This window comes from Macaca nemestrina, chromosome X (genome assembly GCF_043159975.1).
Source record: "Macaca nemestrina isolate mMacNem1 chromosome X, mMacNem.hap1, whole genome shotgun sequence".
Taxonomy (NCBI): domain Eukaryota; kingdom Metazoa; phylum Chordata; class Mammalia; order Primates; family Cercopithecidae; genus Macaca; species Macaca nemestrina.
The window spans coordinates 105755972-105772444 of record NC_092145.1 but is presented as its reverse complement, the minus strand read 5'-3'; the positions used below and the strand labels follow the sequence as shown (position 1 = coordinate 105772444).

The 16473-nt window shown below is 45.8% G+C and overlaps 1 protein-coding gene across 1 annotated transcript in view; it reads right to left on the bottom strand.

Annotated features, from left to right (window-relative positions):
* Positions 1-5804: 5804 nt before the first annotated feature.
* The window catches only part of LOC105493774 (inter-alpha-trypsin inhibitor heavy chain family member 6), a 43716-nt gene continuing 33047 nt past the window's right edge, over positions 5805-16473 (bottom strand). The window contains exons 7-13 of the mRNA XM_011761667.2: positions 15643-15814; positions 12854-14887; positions 10944-11036; positions 9858-9893; positions 9579-9692; positions 6914-7291; positions 5805-6016 (exon numbers count right to left, since the gene is read on the bottom strand). Of these exons, the coding sequence (XP_011759969.2) occupies positions 5805-6016; positions 6914-7291; positions 9579-9692; positions 9858-9893; positions 10944-11036; positions 12854-14887; positions 15643-15814 (3039 nt within the window). The remainder of the gene's footprint in view (positions 6017-6913; positions 7292-9578; positions 9693-9857; positions 9894-10943; positions 11037-12853; positions 14888-15642; positions 15815-16473) is intronic.

The following is a 16473-nucleotide window of genomic DNA, read 5'->3' as shown; positions in this document are numbered from 1 at the left end:
AAAATGCAGAAATCACCCGTCTTCTGTGTCGCTGGCTCTGGGAGCTGGAGACTGGAGCTATTCCTATTTGGCCATCTTGCTCTGCCCCCTCAGTCATCTCTTTTTTCTCCTTCCTGTCTTCCTTTTAGTGAAGATGATTTTCCATAATGATATGATTTAGTCTCTTGCTTTTTTATTTTTTGTGTGTCTGTTGTGTGTTTTTCATTTTGCGGTTACCATGAGGCTTTCAAATACTTTCTTATAATCCATTATTTTAAGCTGATAACAACACTGTTTGCACAAACAAACAGGCATAAAGAAAATTATTAAAGACTTTATGCCTTAACTTCATCTCCTTACTTTCTAACTTTTGGTTGTTACTGTTTGGGTCCTATTGTACTATGTCTTGGAAAGTTGTTATAGTTAGTATTTTTGATGCATTCATCATTTAGTCTTTCTACTTAGGATAAGAGTAGTTTACACACCACAGTTACAGTGTTATATTCTGTGTTTTTCTGTGTACCTTCAGGTGATTATTTATCCCTCAGTCATATCCTTGTCTTTCTGATTGAAGTACTCCTGTTAGCACTTCTTGTAGGACGTGTCTGGTATTGATGAAATCCTTCGGCTTTTGTTTGTCTGGGAAAGTCTTTATTTCTCCTACATGTTTGAAGGTTGTTTTCATGAGATTTACTTTTCTAGGGTAAAAGTATTTTTCCTTTCGCATTTTAAATATGCCATGCCACTCTCTCTTGGCCTTTATGGTTTCCACTGAAAAGTCTGTTGTCAGACACATTGGAGATTCATCATCTGTTATTTGTTTCACTGCTTTTAGGATGCTTTCTTTAACCTTGACCTTTGGGAATTTGCTTATTAAATACCTTGCTGTAGTATTTTTGGGGTGAAATCTGCTTGGTGTTCTATAACCTTTTTGTACTTGAATGTTGATATCTTTTTCTAGGTTTGGGAAGTTCTCTGTTATTATCCCTTTGAATAAACTTTCTACCCCTATCTCTTTCTCTACCTCCTCTTTAAGGCTAATAACTCTTAGATTTGCCCTATAGAGGCTATTTTCTAGATCCTCCAGGCATGCTTCATTGTTTTTTATTCTTTTTTCTTTTGTGTCTGTGAATTTTCAAATAGCTTGTCTTGAAGCTCATTAATTCTGTCTTCTACTTGATCATTTCTGCTATTAAAAGACTCTGATGCATTCTTCAGTATATCAATTGCATTTTCAGTCCCAGAATTTGTTTCATTCTTTTAAATTATTTCAATCTCTTAGAATTCTGAATTCCTTCTTTGTGTTAGCTTGAATTTCTTTGAGTTTCCTTAACGCAGATATTTTGAATTCTCTTTGATATCGCATTTCTTTAATATGTGAAAGGTCACATATCTCTATTTCTCCAGGATTGGTCCCTGGTGACTTATTTAGTTCATTTGGTGAGGTCATGCTTTTCTCGATGGTCTTGAGACTTGTGAATGTTCACCTGTGTTTGGGCATTGAAGAGTTAGGTATTTAGTTTAGGCTTCACTGTCTGGGCCTGTTTGTACCCATCCTTCTTGGGAAGGCTTTCCAGATATTAGAAAAGACTTGGGTGTTGTGATCTAAGCTCTATCTGCATTAGGGGCAGCCAAAGTCCAGTAATTCTGTGGTTCTTGCAGACTTGTAGAATTATTATCTTGATGGTCTTGGACAAGATCTGGAAGAATACTTTGGATTTCCAGGCAGAGACTCTTTTTTCTTTTCTCTGTCTTTCTCCGAAACAAACAAGTCTTTCTGTTATGAGCCACCAGGAATTCTGGGTGGAGTGAAACAAGCACTTCTGTGGCCACCACTATTAAAACTGCACTGTGTCAGACTTGAAGCCAGCACAGCACTGGGCCTCACCCAAGTCTTGGCATAACCACTCTCTGGCTACCACCTATGTTTGCTCAAGACCCTGGGGCTCTATAATCAGCTGGTGGCAAAGTCAGTCAGGCTTATGTCCTTCCCTTCAGGGCAGTGAGTTCCCTCAGGCCCTGAGCAGGTCCAGAGATGTCACCCAGGTACCAGGTACTGAAGTCAAAAATCTTAGAAATCTACCTGGCTTTCTATTGTACTGTAGCTAAGATGATCCTCAATCCATAAGACACAGTTCTTCCCAATCTTCCCTCACTTTTCTTAAGGCAGAGGAGCCTTGCCCCATGCCCACTGCCACTGCAGGCTCACAGGGAGTACTGCCAAGCTACCGCTGATGTTCCCTTAAGAATCAAGGGTTCTTCAGTCAGCTTGTGTTGGATATTGCCTGGCCTAGGACTCACCATTTGGGGCAGTGGGCTCCCCTCTGGTCTAAGGCAGGTCCAGAATTGCCATCCAAGATCCAATACCTGGAATTGGTAACCCTAAGAGACCTCTTCGTGCTCTACCCTGCAAGGTTGAGCTGGTACCCCTAAGGTGCAAGACAAAGTCCCCTTTACTTTTCCTTCTACTTTAGTGGAAGGAGTCTTGCTTCATAGCCATCACAGCTGGGAATGTGTTGAGTCTCATCTGAAGCCAGCAAGTCTCAGAGTCTCACCCAAGGCTCTTGACATGGTACCTGGATATCACTGTTAGTTATACAGGGACCAAGGGCTCTTCAGTTAGCAGGCAAGGAATCCTGCCACAACTGGGTCCTTCCCTTCAATGCAGCAGATTCCCTTCTGGCCCAGGGTGTGTCTAGAAATGTTGTCTGGGAACTGGGGCCTAGAAAGGGGGCCTCACAACTCTGACCAGTACCCTGTCCCATTGTAGCTTAGGTGATATCCAAGATGCAAGACAAAGTCCTCCCCACTCTTCCCTCTTCTCTCCTCAAGTGGAAGGAAGAAGTCCCTTTTGGAGCTGTCAGCTGTGCAGCCTGGGGTTAGGGGAAGTGTTGTGCCAGTACTCCTTTTGCCACCCTGCCTAATGTCTCTGTTGGTTGAGTGCCCTCCCCTCCCCAGTCCACTGTCTCAGAGCCCAGTTTAGCACTAGGACTTGCTTAGGAGTTGCAGTCCTTGTGTCCTAGACTGCCTTTCCTGTTTACTTGGGGCCCCAAAACACTTTGGCCCAAGGTGGTGTGTCTTGTGGGAATTCAAATTTCAACTGCTGGGATGGGCAATTCCCCTCTGGCTAGGGCTGGTTTAAATGTTCCCTCTGCATGCAGGCATCAGCTGAGTTCGTTATTTTGCTTTCTGCTATGACAGGGCAGCACTGAGTTCAATGCCTCACTTCAATTGCTGTGCTTTCCCTCTCCCAAGTAGTCAGATTCTCTCTCCACACCCCTCAGCCACTGCTAGGGGATGGGGAGGTGGTGTTGGTGAGTCAAGACTGTTTTTCCTACCTCTTCAGTGCGTCTTTCAGTGATATGAAGTTTAAAACCAGGTACTGTGAGTGCTCACCTGATTTTTTGTTCTTATGAAGCTGCTTTTTGTGTGTGTGTAGATAGTCGTTTAATTGGTGTCCTTGCAGGGAAGGCGGGGAATGATAGGTGGAGCCTTCTATTCCGCCATCTTACACTGTCTCCCTCTGTGTTCTTCTGTCTGGGTGTCTCTGAGGCTCTGTATTCCAGGGTCTGTGTATTCATAAATCTGCATATGCCTCTTTCCATATGCCCTGTGTTAGTGAGTCCCCGAGTCTGTGCATTTCTGGAACTTTGCTTTCCATGTCTGTGTCTCTGTATTTCTGTATCCTCTTCTCCATCTATTTTCCCCAGCTTTTGTCAATATCTCTGTATTATTGTTTCTTTATGTTACTGTGGTTGTGTTTTAAGTTGTTCTGTGATTCAGTCCCTCTCTTTTTCAGTTCCTGTGTCTCTTTCTCTGGGTTCCCATGGCTGTTGACATTTCTATGAGTCTGTTTGTCAGCATGTCTTTCTGTATCTGTTTCTCTTTCTGTGTCACTCTGCCCCTGGTTTTGTTTTGGCCTGGCTCACCTCCTCTGTGTTCCTGCCTCTCTGTTTGCATCTGGTGTCTGATTCCACATCTTTTTATCTTTAAGCCACTATCTCTGTGTACCTGGGTCTGATTCCCTGTTTCCATGCTTTCTGTTGTGGCTGTGGTTGTCGATTTGTGTGTAACTTTTTCTGGTGTTGCCAGGTGCATTTTGGTTCTGTGACTTTGCATCCTTGCTTCTCTGGATATACTTCTTGGTCACATGTTTATGCCCATTTGCTGATATTCTGTCTGTCTGATCTATGTGTTTAGGTTTCCTTGTTCCTGTTTCTATCTTACTAGACATGTCCCTGTGTTTCTGTCTGTGTCTAGCCTGGGTCCATATGACTGTGTTTGTGGGCTCACATCCCTATATCTACTTGGTCTGGGTTCTCTGTCTCTGAATTCCCAATGTCTGTCTCACTATGTCACAATGTCCCCATTTTACCTGGGTCTGCATCATGCCTGTCCTTATGTCTCTGTCCTGAACCTTATCTCTTTTCTTGTAACTGTTCAAGTGTCTGAGTCTCCATGTCTTTATCTATGGATCTGTGTACATATGAGTCTGTGTTCCTGTCTCACTCTTAGTGTATCCCTTTGCCTATATCCCTATCTTTGTTACCAAGCCTGGGTCTGTGTAACGTCTCTGTTTCTACATCTTTATATGTCTCTGGCCCTGTGTTTCTGTGTTCTTCTCCTATTCTCTGCCTCATGTCTGCAAATCAGTATGTCAGTGTATCTCTGAGTTTCTACCCCTCTGACCTTGGTGTCTTGGACTGTGGTCCTGGTCCGTGTCTCCCTGGTTACCTATGTCCCCATGTCTCTGTGTGTCTTGATACCTCTGCTTCTGTGTCTGAATCTCTGTGTTTATCTATCTCTTTGTATATAGTTATATATCAGTGTCTTTACATTACTCATTTTGTGTCTGTACCTAAGTGACCTTTTTTACTCTTTGCCTCTTTGTAACAGGGACAGTAACTGAAAACCATGAAGAAACAGAGATGCAGCCAGAGAACATCTGTTCCTTTTTCTCTGAGTTTATGTCCCTGATGCTGCCACCCTGGCTCCCTCTCCCCATCTTTTAATGTCTCTATACTCCTATGTCCATGTTTGTTTTGTGATTCCTGTGTTTCCATAAGTTTATCTGTCCCTCTATTCTCCATCCATATCTGTGTCCTTGTCCAGTTTTTCTGGGTGTGATCCTGTGTCTTTGGTTGTGAGTATGTATATATGTCTGTCTATTGCTATGTTATGGGATCCTTTTTTGTTAATTAATTCATTCTTTTAATGAATACTTACTAAGCACCTATTATGTGAGAGGCACTGGGGTTACATAGATGATTCAGAAAATGTCCTTGCCCTCAAAGAGCTCACAGTCTAAGTTAGGGATCCAGACAAGTAAACAGATGATTACTACACAGTATAAGTGCTGTGAGCGTGGAGGGGTGGGGGTGGGCTATAAGAACCCAGAGGACAGGACCAAACTCAATCTAGGGCAGGCATCAGGAAAGGCCTCCTAGAAGAGGTAACAACAAGGACTTGAAGGATGAATTACATTCACCTACAGGAACAAAGGAAGAGTGTCTCATGCAGAAGGAAAAACACATGCAATGGTCCAGTGGTAGGAGTGAGCACGGTTTGTTAGGGAAACTCTGAGAACCTCAAATATGCCATAGGAGTCAGGGAAAGGACAATGAAGATTCAGGAGTCCCTGACTCTACGTCTCTGCATGCCTATGTATTTTTATACGCTGGGATATGTGTTCCTTAGAACATGCGTGAGTCTGTGTGTCCCTGTGTGTGCTTCCATGTCCTTGGGTCTCTGTCCCTGGCTCACCCCATGCCCTGGTTTCCAGATCTCCCAAATTCGGGTCTCCTGGCTCTGGAATTCAGAAGCCATCACAGGACATAGGAGAGGTAGGGGTGGCCCAGAAGCAGCTCTACATGAGAGCGCTTCACCAGCCAGCAGGAAGCCCAGCGGGGCAGCAGCCTTGGTGAGTCCTTCAGCAGCCTCTTGCCTAGAATCACAGGCACATCTGGGCCATGGTGCCTTCGTAAGCATGGCCCCATAGGTCCTGTCACCAGTCGGATGTCTGCATGCTGGAACTGCCCTGAGGGAGAGAGATGCAGTGCTAGTCAGGGAGGTGGCCTGAGTCCCTGCTCAGAGATCTGCAAGGAAACTCAGCAGGAAATCCAGAGGGATTTAAAGGAGGAAGAAGGAGGGGCAGCAAAGGACCAGAGGAGGGAAGAGGCTGGGCATTGTGGGAACTGTGCAGGAGCCAGATGGGGCTGGAGTGTAATATGGAAGTAGGGAGCCAAAGTGGATGAGATGGCAGAGAAAGGGGGGCAGCCAGGCTTGGAGGAGAAGACAGGGAAGATTAGAAAGGAGACAAGAGGAGGGAGGAGACCTAGAGGAGGTAAAAATATCTGTTCAACCCACTGTCGCTCTTTGATGTGAGCCTCTGCTTTAGGTTCTGCCAGTGTCTCCTGACCTATAGCCTGGCATTCTGCAACCTCCCTTCATAGCTGTCTCCAGAGGGATCTTTGTAACACCCAGATATGACTGTGTCTCTCTTCTGCTTATGACCCTTCATGGCTCCTCATTGCTTTCAGGATAAAGCCCAATTCCTCATCCTAGCATTCAACTCTGACAACTCAACTCCATTTCCTCCAACTTCTGTTCCTTTCCTCCACTCTTGTTTAGCCTTTCAGACTCAGTGTGGGTGTGTCTACCTCCTCCAGGAGGTCTTTCTTGAGCTCTGAGGCTGGGCAAGTTCCCCCACTCTGGTTTTCTCTAGCTCCCTGGGCAGCTTTCTGTCCAGCAATGATCCCTTCCTGTGTTCAGTATCCATATCTGGGTCTATCCTCTGTCAAGATGAGGAGCTACCCGAGGGAAGAGCCTGTCTCTGATTCCTCTTCCTGGTTGGGGGTATAGGTGCCTTTCACCCTGACAGAGTCTTTTGGGGGGCTGGTGCTCCCTGGCCCCTCTCAGCCTCAGCTGCACTTACCTATCAGGCCACGGGCTGAGGGGCTGAGGCCTGAGCCATTGGCCACATAGAACCCCAGGTGGGGTAGTTGCAGGGTACTGGGATGTCTGTAGCGGTGCCGGAGGACTAGGAACTCAAGGTAGGGCCCAAGGCGGAGGGTAAGGCGGGCTGCAGCAGCCACATAGAGCTCCAGCTGGGGCCTCTTCAGTAGGGCAGGTCGGTCCCAGGACAGGCGCAAGGTACCCTCACCTCGCAAAGATATAGAACTGCGGCTGATGGTGATAGTGTAGGCCCGGGGTTTATCTGTAGTGACTGTGATGATCTGGAAGTAGGTGCGAGTCTGGTCCTTGTGGCCCGGCCTTGGTGGTGCGCCAAGCAGCTTCCCACTCACGTGCAGCCCTGGAGGGAGGGGAGTGTGGGCCTGGAGCGGGGGCTTTTGCATGGTCGTTTACATGGTCACCCACAGCATGGGCAGATGAAGTAGTGCAGATTTGTAGCTAGAGGGCCAGCTCCTGATAGAACTACTTTTACCATGGTCCACCTGGCTGCTGCTTCCTGAGCAGTGTGTGGGGTGGGGGCATATAGTATGTGTGCACATGCTTACCCCAGTGTGGTTGTTTGCATATATATGTGTGTTTGCCTCTGAGTGTGTAATGTGTGTGTTTGGTTATGTTCATATGAGTAACTCTGGGCATATCAGTACATCTGCATGTTTGGAGAAGGTGGTATGTTAGAGTGCATATATTTGGTTGTACATTTATATATGTGCCTCTGGATATGTTGGTGTTATATGTCTTTGTGCAATAGTGTATGTTGTGTGTACCTGGTTATGTGTTGGTGTGTACTGATGTGTATCTGGAGTGTCAGTGTGTGTGCATCTGGATTTGTGTCATTGTTTGGCTTGGTGGGTATTTCTATGCATCAGTGTTTTTCATATAACTAAAGTAACAGAGTGTGTTTGCTGCCTGTTATGTGTTGAATTCCTGGAAATTGGGATTAACCCGGGGGTATTCAGTGCTTGTATGCCCAAGTGTGTTGATGTGCATGCCATTGTGTATATCTGGGCATGTACTGTGTGTCACCATGTGTCTAGGTGCATATTTGCATATTTGTGGGTGGAAGGAGTGTCAAAATATGCACACCACAGTGTGTATGAGGAGTCTTCAAAAAGTTCATGGAAAATGCATTTTATGAAAAACCATGCATGGATTTCAAAATTTGTTGCACCAAAATAAGCTAATTTGTTACAACACAGATGAACCAGATCTAGTTTGAAGCATTGAGAAGGACAAGACATCAGTTTGAAAAGAGCGCCTATCAGAGCAGCATGAACTCTGCTAAAATTGAAGGAAGAACAATTTATGGTGAAGCTTGGGTGCAAGAATGGTAAAATTATTGGTGTTTTATGAAAAGTTTATAAGGACAATGTCCTAAAGAAAGCAGCACTTTACAAATGGATAACTCGTTTTAAGAAGGGATGAGACAATGTTGAAGATGAAGAAGCCTGCAGCGGCAGACCATCTACATCAATTTCCGAGGAAAAATTCATCTTGTTCATGCTCTAATTGAAGAGAACTGGCAATTAACAGTGGAAACAATAGCCAACACCATAGACATCTCAGTTGGTTCAGGTTACACAATTCTGACTGAAAAATTAAAGTTGAGTAAACTTTCAACTCGACAGGTGCCACAACCATCACCAGATGCACCCAGATCACCTGCAGACAAGAGCAGAGCTTTCAATGAAAACTTTAAACAAGTGGGATCAAGATCCTAAAGCATTCCCTTAAAGAAGTATAACAGAAGATGAAACGTGGCTTTATCGGTATGATTGGTATGATCCTGAAGACAAAAGCACAATCAAAGCAATGGCTACCAAGAGGTAGAAGTGGTTCAGTCAAAGCAAAAGCAGACTTGTCAAGAGCAAAGGTCATGGCAACTGGTTTTTGGAGATGCTGAAGACATTTTGCTAGTTGACATTCTGGAGGGCCAAAGCATGATAATATCTGCTTATTATGAGAATGTTTTGAGAAAGTTAGCCAAAACTTTAGTAGAAAAATGCCTGGGAAAGCCTCACCAGAGAATTCTTCTCCACCATGACAATGCTTCTGCTCATTTCTCTCATCAAACAAGGGCAATTTTTCAAGAGTTTTGATGGGAAATCATTAGGCATCAACCTTACAGTCCTGATTTGGCTCCTTCTGACTTATTTTTGGTTCCTGATCTTAAACAATCTTTAAAGGGCACCCAGTTTTCTTCATTTTTAAATAATGTATAAAATACTACATTAACATGGTTAAATTCCCAGGACCCTCAGTTCTTTATGGATGGACTAAATGACTGCTATCCTTGCTTATCTTGTATTTGATGGAGCTTATGTTGAGAAATAATGTTTATGTTTTTAATTTTTTATCGTTTAATTCCATTTTACCACAAACTTTTTGAAGTTCCATCATATTTGTGTGAGTTTACTCTATGCCCTTTTGTGTGTTTATCTGTGAGTATCTTGGTGTTTGAGTGTATTCACGTGTGTTTTCATGTGTGTCTTGGTGTGTTCTTGTGTGTTACCATGTGTTAGTGAGGTGCATTGCTATGTGTCTGGGGTATTAGCCCACAAATGTCTAGGGTTATTGACATGGATCTATCCAGCTGTGGTGTATGGGGATGGAGTTCTTAGGGCTCGTACCTGCCTTTGGGTCCTCTATGAGCTGCAGCAAGTCCCCAGGGTGCCCATTCAGTGTGAAGCAGATCTTCTCTTCTGAGTGTGGGATTTGGATCACAAAGTGGGGGTCCCCGTCCACTGCAAGGCAGAAGATACAAGTCTAAAGTTAAAAGAATAAATGGAAGGGAGAGGGGAAGAGAGAGTAGGGAAAGGGAAGAGGTTATGTCTATTTCCCCAGCCCCAGTCCCAGTGCACAAGCTCCCCTGTACTCAAAGAGGGAAGCCATGGGAGTGACTGGCTTACCTGAGGAGGAGAAGGTGAAGATGCTAGGCAATGTGCCTGCAAAGGAGAGAGAGACTGTGTTGGGAAGGGACTAATCTATCACATCCCTAGGAATTCTGGGACCTCCTCCCAGATAAAGGCCAAATTCCTGTGTTCAGCATTTAAGGCTTTTCTGAAATCTAGTCCCTGCCTAGCTCTCCAGTCTTTAGGCTCTAGCCCAACCAAACTATTGTTATGAGTGTCCTACCTTCTCTTCCTAGGGACCCTTTACTCCTGTTTTTCCTGCCACCTGGAATGTTTTCCTTTCCCTTAACTACCAAGGATGAATTTCTAGTTATCCTTCAAGGCCAGCCCGAATGCTATTTTCTCTTGCTCTCTGCCTGTGGTAGATAGAATTCTAAGATGGCCCCCAGGATCCCTTGGTGTACACACTCTGTAAAATCCCCAGAGCTGTGAATATCATGAAATATCCTCCCAGAAATAGGTTATTTCATGTGACCCTATTGACCTTATGAAGAGTATATTATCCAGGTGGGCCTGACCTAATCATGTAAGCCCTTAAAATTTGCATCTAGAGGTCAGAGACAGAGGTGTCAGAGAAATTTAAAATGTGAGAAGGGTTTGGTATTAGGGGAATGCTCCATGGCTGCCTTTGAAGATGGAGGGGGACTACATGGCAAGGAATGCAGGAGATTTTTAGGTACTGAGAGTGGCCCCAGGTAACCTCTAGCAGCTGACAGCGATCCTCCAGCCAATGGCCAGCAAGTAAACAGGGACCTCAGTCCCAGCAACACAAATAACTAAATTCTGCTAACAAAGTGAATGAGTGTGGAAGAGGATGAGAGCTCAGTGTGACAGACACCATGATTTCAGTCTTGTGAGACCCTGAGCAGAGAATCTAACTAAGCTATTTCTAGACTACTGACTTACAGAACTGTGAGATTATTAATTGGTGTTGTTTTAAGCCACTAAATTTGTGGTAAATGTTACACAACAATAGAAAACTAATACATTACCTCCCTCTGGGCTCCCACAATGTCAATAAGAATTCTAATGGAATGGAAATGAAGGCCCAGGGGATCTTTGTCAGGGGAGCTCTTTGCTCACCTTTTGCTAACCCCACAGAACTTCCTTGAGATTCCATGCTGCCTCCAGCTCCTCCCAGGATCTCCTCAGAATTGCCATCCCAGTTTGGACTTCCTGCCAAGCACAAAAGAAATAAGAAAACTCTTCAAATTCCCAGGGCAAAAGCTCACAATCCTCTGACAAGGAGAGCCCTCACTGGCTCTGCAGGCTGACCTGCCCATCTCCAGGACTGGGACCTTATGCTCTCCACAGCCTCTTAGTCTTTCAAGCTCAGATATGTTCAAAGTTCTTCCTTATAGAATTTGTACATTCATTTGTCCATTCATTCATTCATTCAGGCATTGCTTAGGTATCAGGTATATGGTGGTGAAAACTAGAGACATAGTTTCTGACCTGGTGAAGCTCGTAATTTAGTAGGGGGTGGCAGACATGAATGAAATAATAATTTATCACAAATGGTGATAAATGTTATTAGAAAAAAATAATGGGGTGACCAAAGGAGTTAAACAGAGACCTGAAGTAGCCTGCTTGGGGGACGGTGGGTAAGGAGATCTGAGCTGAGATCTAAGGCATGAGCTGGAGTTTGAAGGGTAATGGAAGGGATGAGGGCAGCAGGAAGGGGTAGGACAAAGCTGGTCAGGTGATTATGAAGCAGAGAGAGTAGCTTGAAAAAAGTTCCTGGGTGAAGATGGGGTAGGGTGTTCATTGGAGGAGCAAAGTAGAGACCAGTAGGGCCGGAGTTCAGAGAATGGGTGGGAGAGGGTGAGGTCATAGAGGAAGGGGGGTAGGCAGCAGATCACACAGACCCTGTTGGCCATGAAGAGGACTTTTAACTTCATTCTAAGTATGATGGGAAACCCTTGAGGGATTTTAAGTAGGGAAAGTGCATGACATGATTTGTGTCTTTAAAGGATCCCTTTGGCTGCTGGGAGAGATTGGCCTGTAGCAGGACAGGAGAGGAAGCAGGGAAACCAGTGAGGAGGCTGGAACAGTTTTCTAGGTGAGATACAATGGTGGTTTGCTGTAGCACAGTGACATTTGGGGTGGTGGGAAGTGGATGGATTTGGTAAATATATTAGAGGTAGCATTGTCAATAACTGAGGGTGGATAGGATATTGGAGGGGTGTCTGAGGAGAGAGGCATGTAGAGGATGTCATACCCAAATTTGCATCCCTGTGATTTAGGCACCCTCAATGTGTTCTAATCCTGCCCTATAAGGTCACCTAGGAAATGTCACTCCTTCTCTTAGGAAGGCAGGATACTGGAGTGGTGAATCACATTCATTCTGTGACCAGATTGTATGAGTTCAACTCTCCGACTAGCTGTGTGACATTGAGAAATTTATTTTACCTCTCTGTGCTTCATTCTCCTCACGTGTAAAATGAAGATGTCAACAGTTTCTTGTGAGGATTAAATGAGGGACAAGTACAATATGCAGAGCAGTACTTGTGCATAGGAAGAGCTGACAAATGTTAACTTATTATTTCATAGTTTTTTTGGAAATTAAAGATAATTTTAATTATCTTCCCCAATTCTTCTACCCCTGTCATTAAGCAGGACTATTCACAGAGCACAGAAAAACCAATAAGACCCGCCTTGTCCAATGATGCATTCCTCCCCTGCTTGGGAAGCATCAACAATTCTCTTGTCGAACAAAGCAAATGTCAAAGCTAACCCCTGGCCAATTTGTTTCTGTTCAGCCTTCCCAGCCTCAACACTCCTCCTCTCCCAAGGCCTCTAATTCCGTGCATGTATACTGAGGCCCAGATAAGTTAAGTAACTGGTCCAAAGTCCCAAAGCAAGCAAGCAATCAAGCAAGGAAGCAGCTGTCCCATCACTGGAGTCTACATAAGCCTTGTAGATTCCCAGCTCCTAGTACTGTCCATTCATAGCTTACCCTCATGGCTCGACCCCTCACCCATGGCACTCACCATCTTCATCAGGAGTGAGGAGGGTATAGAAAACTGGTGGGTTCAAGGACTCCACGAACTTGGATTCCACCATTGATTCAGACAGCAGCTGTAGCTCCTCGGGGAGAAGGAGCAGACTGATGGCCTCAGGGAGGATGCTAGAAGGCAGCAAGATTGGCAGGTTTGGGGGGCTGCCTTCTGGTGTAGGCCTGGAGCTGTTGAGTAGGCTCATTGTTGGAACTCCTGGCCTAGATGGTCTCAGAACTTGTCTGGTCCTCTGGGGACCCGGGAGCAGATCATGCTGATGCCAGAACCTTCCAGGGGGCAGAGTGGGAGTAAAAGGTGTGGGGAGGGGTTCTCCAAGGACAGAGGTGGTTGTGGTACTGCTGGGACCTGTGGAACTTGAGACTGTATTTGGAAATGTGCTTAGGCTCTCGGGAAGTGGGGGCCTTGGTCTGTCAGGTCTAGGAGGTAGTGGGGTTTGGGGCATATGGGGATTTGGGGTCTCAGGCTTGGAAATTGATGTGCTTGTGGAAATTTGGTGTGGTGGGGCACTTGGTTTAAGAGATAATGAGACTTTAGGGGTCTTGGACAAGAGGATTCCAGGCCTGGGGTGTGGCATGTTGTTTCGGGTCTTGGGAGCAGGAACCCTAAGTCTGCTGTGTGGTGGGTACTTGGGAACCTGAAGTGTAGAGACTCCAGGTCTTGACTGTGGCAGGCCTTTAGGTGACTGTGATGTGAGTGCCCCAAGTTGGGGGTGTGATGGAGCACCAGGTCTGCAATGCAGTGGAGTAACATGTTTCACAGTGTCAGCTTTGGGCAAGGCTGGGATGCCAGGTTTCAGAGGTGAGACTTGTGTCTTGGAGTTCATGGGTAATATATCAAGATTCTGGTGTGATAGAGTGCTGAGCTTCAGAGGCAACAGAGTACCAGAATTTGAGGGCACAAGAACGGTAGGTTTTGTCCTGAGAGTTGCCTGGGCCAAGGTGCCAGAATCCTGTTGTGCTGGAGTTTTGGCCTTTGGGTATGTAGGCGTTGATAGAGTATGAAGGCTCTCTCCCAATGGCTCCAACTCTTTGGAACTTAGCATCTTCTTGGTAGAGGCAGTAGTAGTTGAGGATAAGTAGAACTTTGGTTTCACAGGCCTTGATTTGGGGGAAATGACCTTGGGCACCAAGGCTGGCTGAGCTGTGCTTATCCCTAGGCCATGCCTGCTGCTGGATGAGGGCATTATGGTGTCTGGCCCAGCAGAGGTGGAGGTCTGTCTCCTGGTCTCCTCACTGGCCTCCTTGGGTTGCACCATGACCAGCGAAGTCAGAGGTGTGACAAAGTTGTATTCAAGGGACAGGTTGAGGACTTTGGCAGCCAGCAGGTGGCGAATGGTGGTGTCACGAGCTTGGAAGCGTGCATCCAGCAGCTCTCCAATGGTGACGTAGGCCCAGAGACGGCGGATGAAGTGGGCCACATTGGGGGCTGGCTCCCCTGGGCAACCAAAGGTCTTCTGGCTGTTGTTGGTGGCCCCTTCACTGTGGCAGGCCACAAGAAGCTGATCCTTGGGGCCACGGGCTGCCAGGTGGATGCCCAGTTCCTGTTTGCCTGGCTGTACCTGTCCTGCCACCACCAGCTCTGAGCCACCAAAGTAATTGGGGAAAACGGCCCAAGGGGAGGCCCCAACCAAGCCACCCAGGTAGTTCAGATGCACATCTGCCAGCAGAGGCATGGAGATCTCCTCATAGAGGCCCTCCAACTGTAAGGCCGCATCAGTGTCCTCATATATGCGCCGGGCTATTCCCCGGTTTTCCAGGGACAGGCGGCGCAGCAGTGTAAAGTCAGCATCATCCCCAAAGGCCAAGGTGAAAAGGGATACCCTGTGGCCTACTGCCTGACGGACATTGGAGAGGATCACACTGGGGGTCGTCACACCAGCCGTGGGCTCCCCATCTGTCAGGAAGATGATAAGAGGGATCCTCCCCACACTGGGGCCCCTCCCAGGCTCCTGGTTGCTATGGTTCAGCACTGAAGCAGCTGCCAGCAGAGCTGAGTTGATGTCGGTCCCTAATTGGGGAATAGATTGTGAGACCATCTTCTCTGGTCACTTCTACCCCCATTGCAGACAAACTGGGCACCTCACCAACCTCCCAGGCTCGCAGCTCCTTATCTTTGCTCAGGCAGTATCCACTGTTTCTCCTTCCCAACTTCTCCACTCCCACCCAGACTTGCTGAAATCTGACATTGAGGCCCACATGTCCTTGGCTTTTATCACTCTCTGTCTCACACTGTTCTTTGTCTGTTTCCTTGGTGGTGCAGGGTCGAGGGGGGAGATGTCTCATTCCCCAGCGAGACTGGCAGGTTCCCAAGGATAGCACCCCCCCGCCTTCTTCTTGCTACAGGGGAAGAAAGGACAGAGTTGACAGGAGGCAGTGGATAGAGGAGAATTCAGTAGTTGTCAGAGACGATTGCTCAAAAGCTAGAATCAGGGCAGCAGCTTCCTCAAATGCTTGGAAATAAATATATAGATTATTGATTTAAAGAAAGTTTAGCAAATTCTTTCAAGTGTTTGCTTTAAAGAGGAGGAAACTGAGGCCAAAAAGAAATGTGTCCTAAGACACATGGAGAATCAGCTGTGCTCTTTCTACAAGGAAAGGGTGATGGGAGAACACAGAGGACCAAGGACCACATTTGTGTGAAATGTAGTCTTGATATTTCAGGCACTGTGAGAGTTGAGGAGGATGGGGAAATGAAGAGAGGATTTCAGGAATTTCCCATATCACCACAGCCTGCCCATTTGAGTGGGTAGATCTAACACTTACAACCATCAGCTTCCATGCGATGCAGGTAGTCCTTGGCACTGTGGACATTCTGGATGGTGGCCTGGATAGAGCCTCCAGCTTTCCAGACATTAATAGTGTCAGAAAAGGATATGATGTTGAAGTAGTCATTGGCTCGAAGGTCACTGAGGATCACATTCATGGCCTTTTTAGTCTGTGGGATATGGATGAAATGAAGGGAATGGGACAAGACTTGAGGTCTATGAGATTGAAAGGCTTTTTCTACACAAGGCATTAAAATCTAAGTGTTATATGGTTTTAAGACCCTCTGACTGCAGGACTCTGTGAATCTAGGATTCTCAGGTGAAAATATGGGTTCCAAGGCATTGAACTGCACCGTTTAATATGGTAGCTAATAATAGTCACATGTAGCTACTTATATTTGAATATAAACTAGCTAAAATTAAAGAAAAATTTAAACATTTAATTCTTTACTTGCAGTAGCCACATTTCAAGTGTTCAATAGCCACATGTTGCCAGTGGCTACTAAATGAGATAGCACAGAATTTTAGGTCATTTCTGTCATCACAAAAGTCATATTGGACGCTGATGGTCTAAAAGGTTCAAGCTCCATGTTTTTAGAGCTCTAGAATTCATTTGCTATATGGTTCCTGGGCTCCATGACCCAGGATTCAATGATTCCAGAATTCTAATGTTTAGGACCTTTATGATCCCAGGTCTTTATAGCTGCCTTTCAATGACTTTCCATGCTTTAGTTCTGCTGTAATCTGCTCTTCTGCCTCACCCTCCATTTCTTCCTAGTCTCACCAGCCCCTAGAAAACTCAGATTCCAGTTTAACTCCATAAACCTTG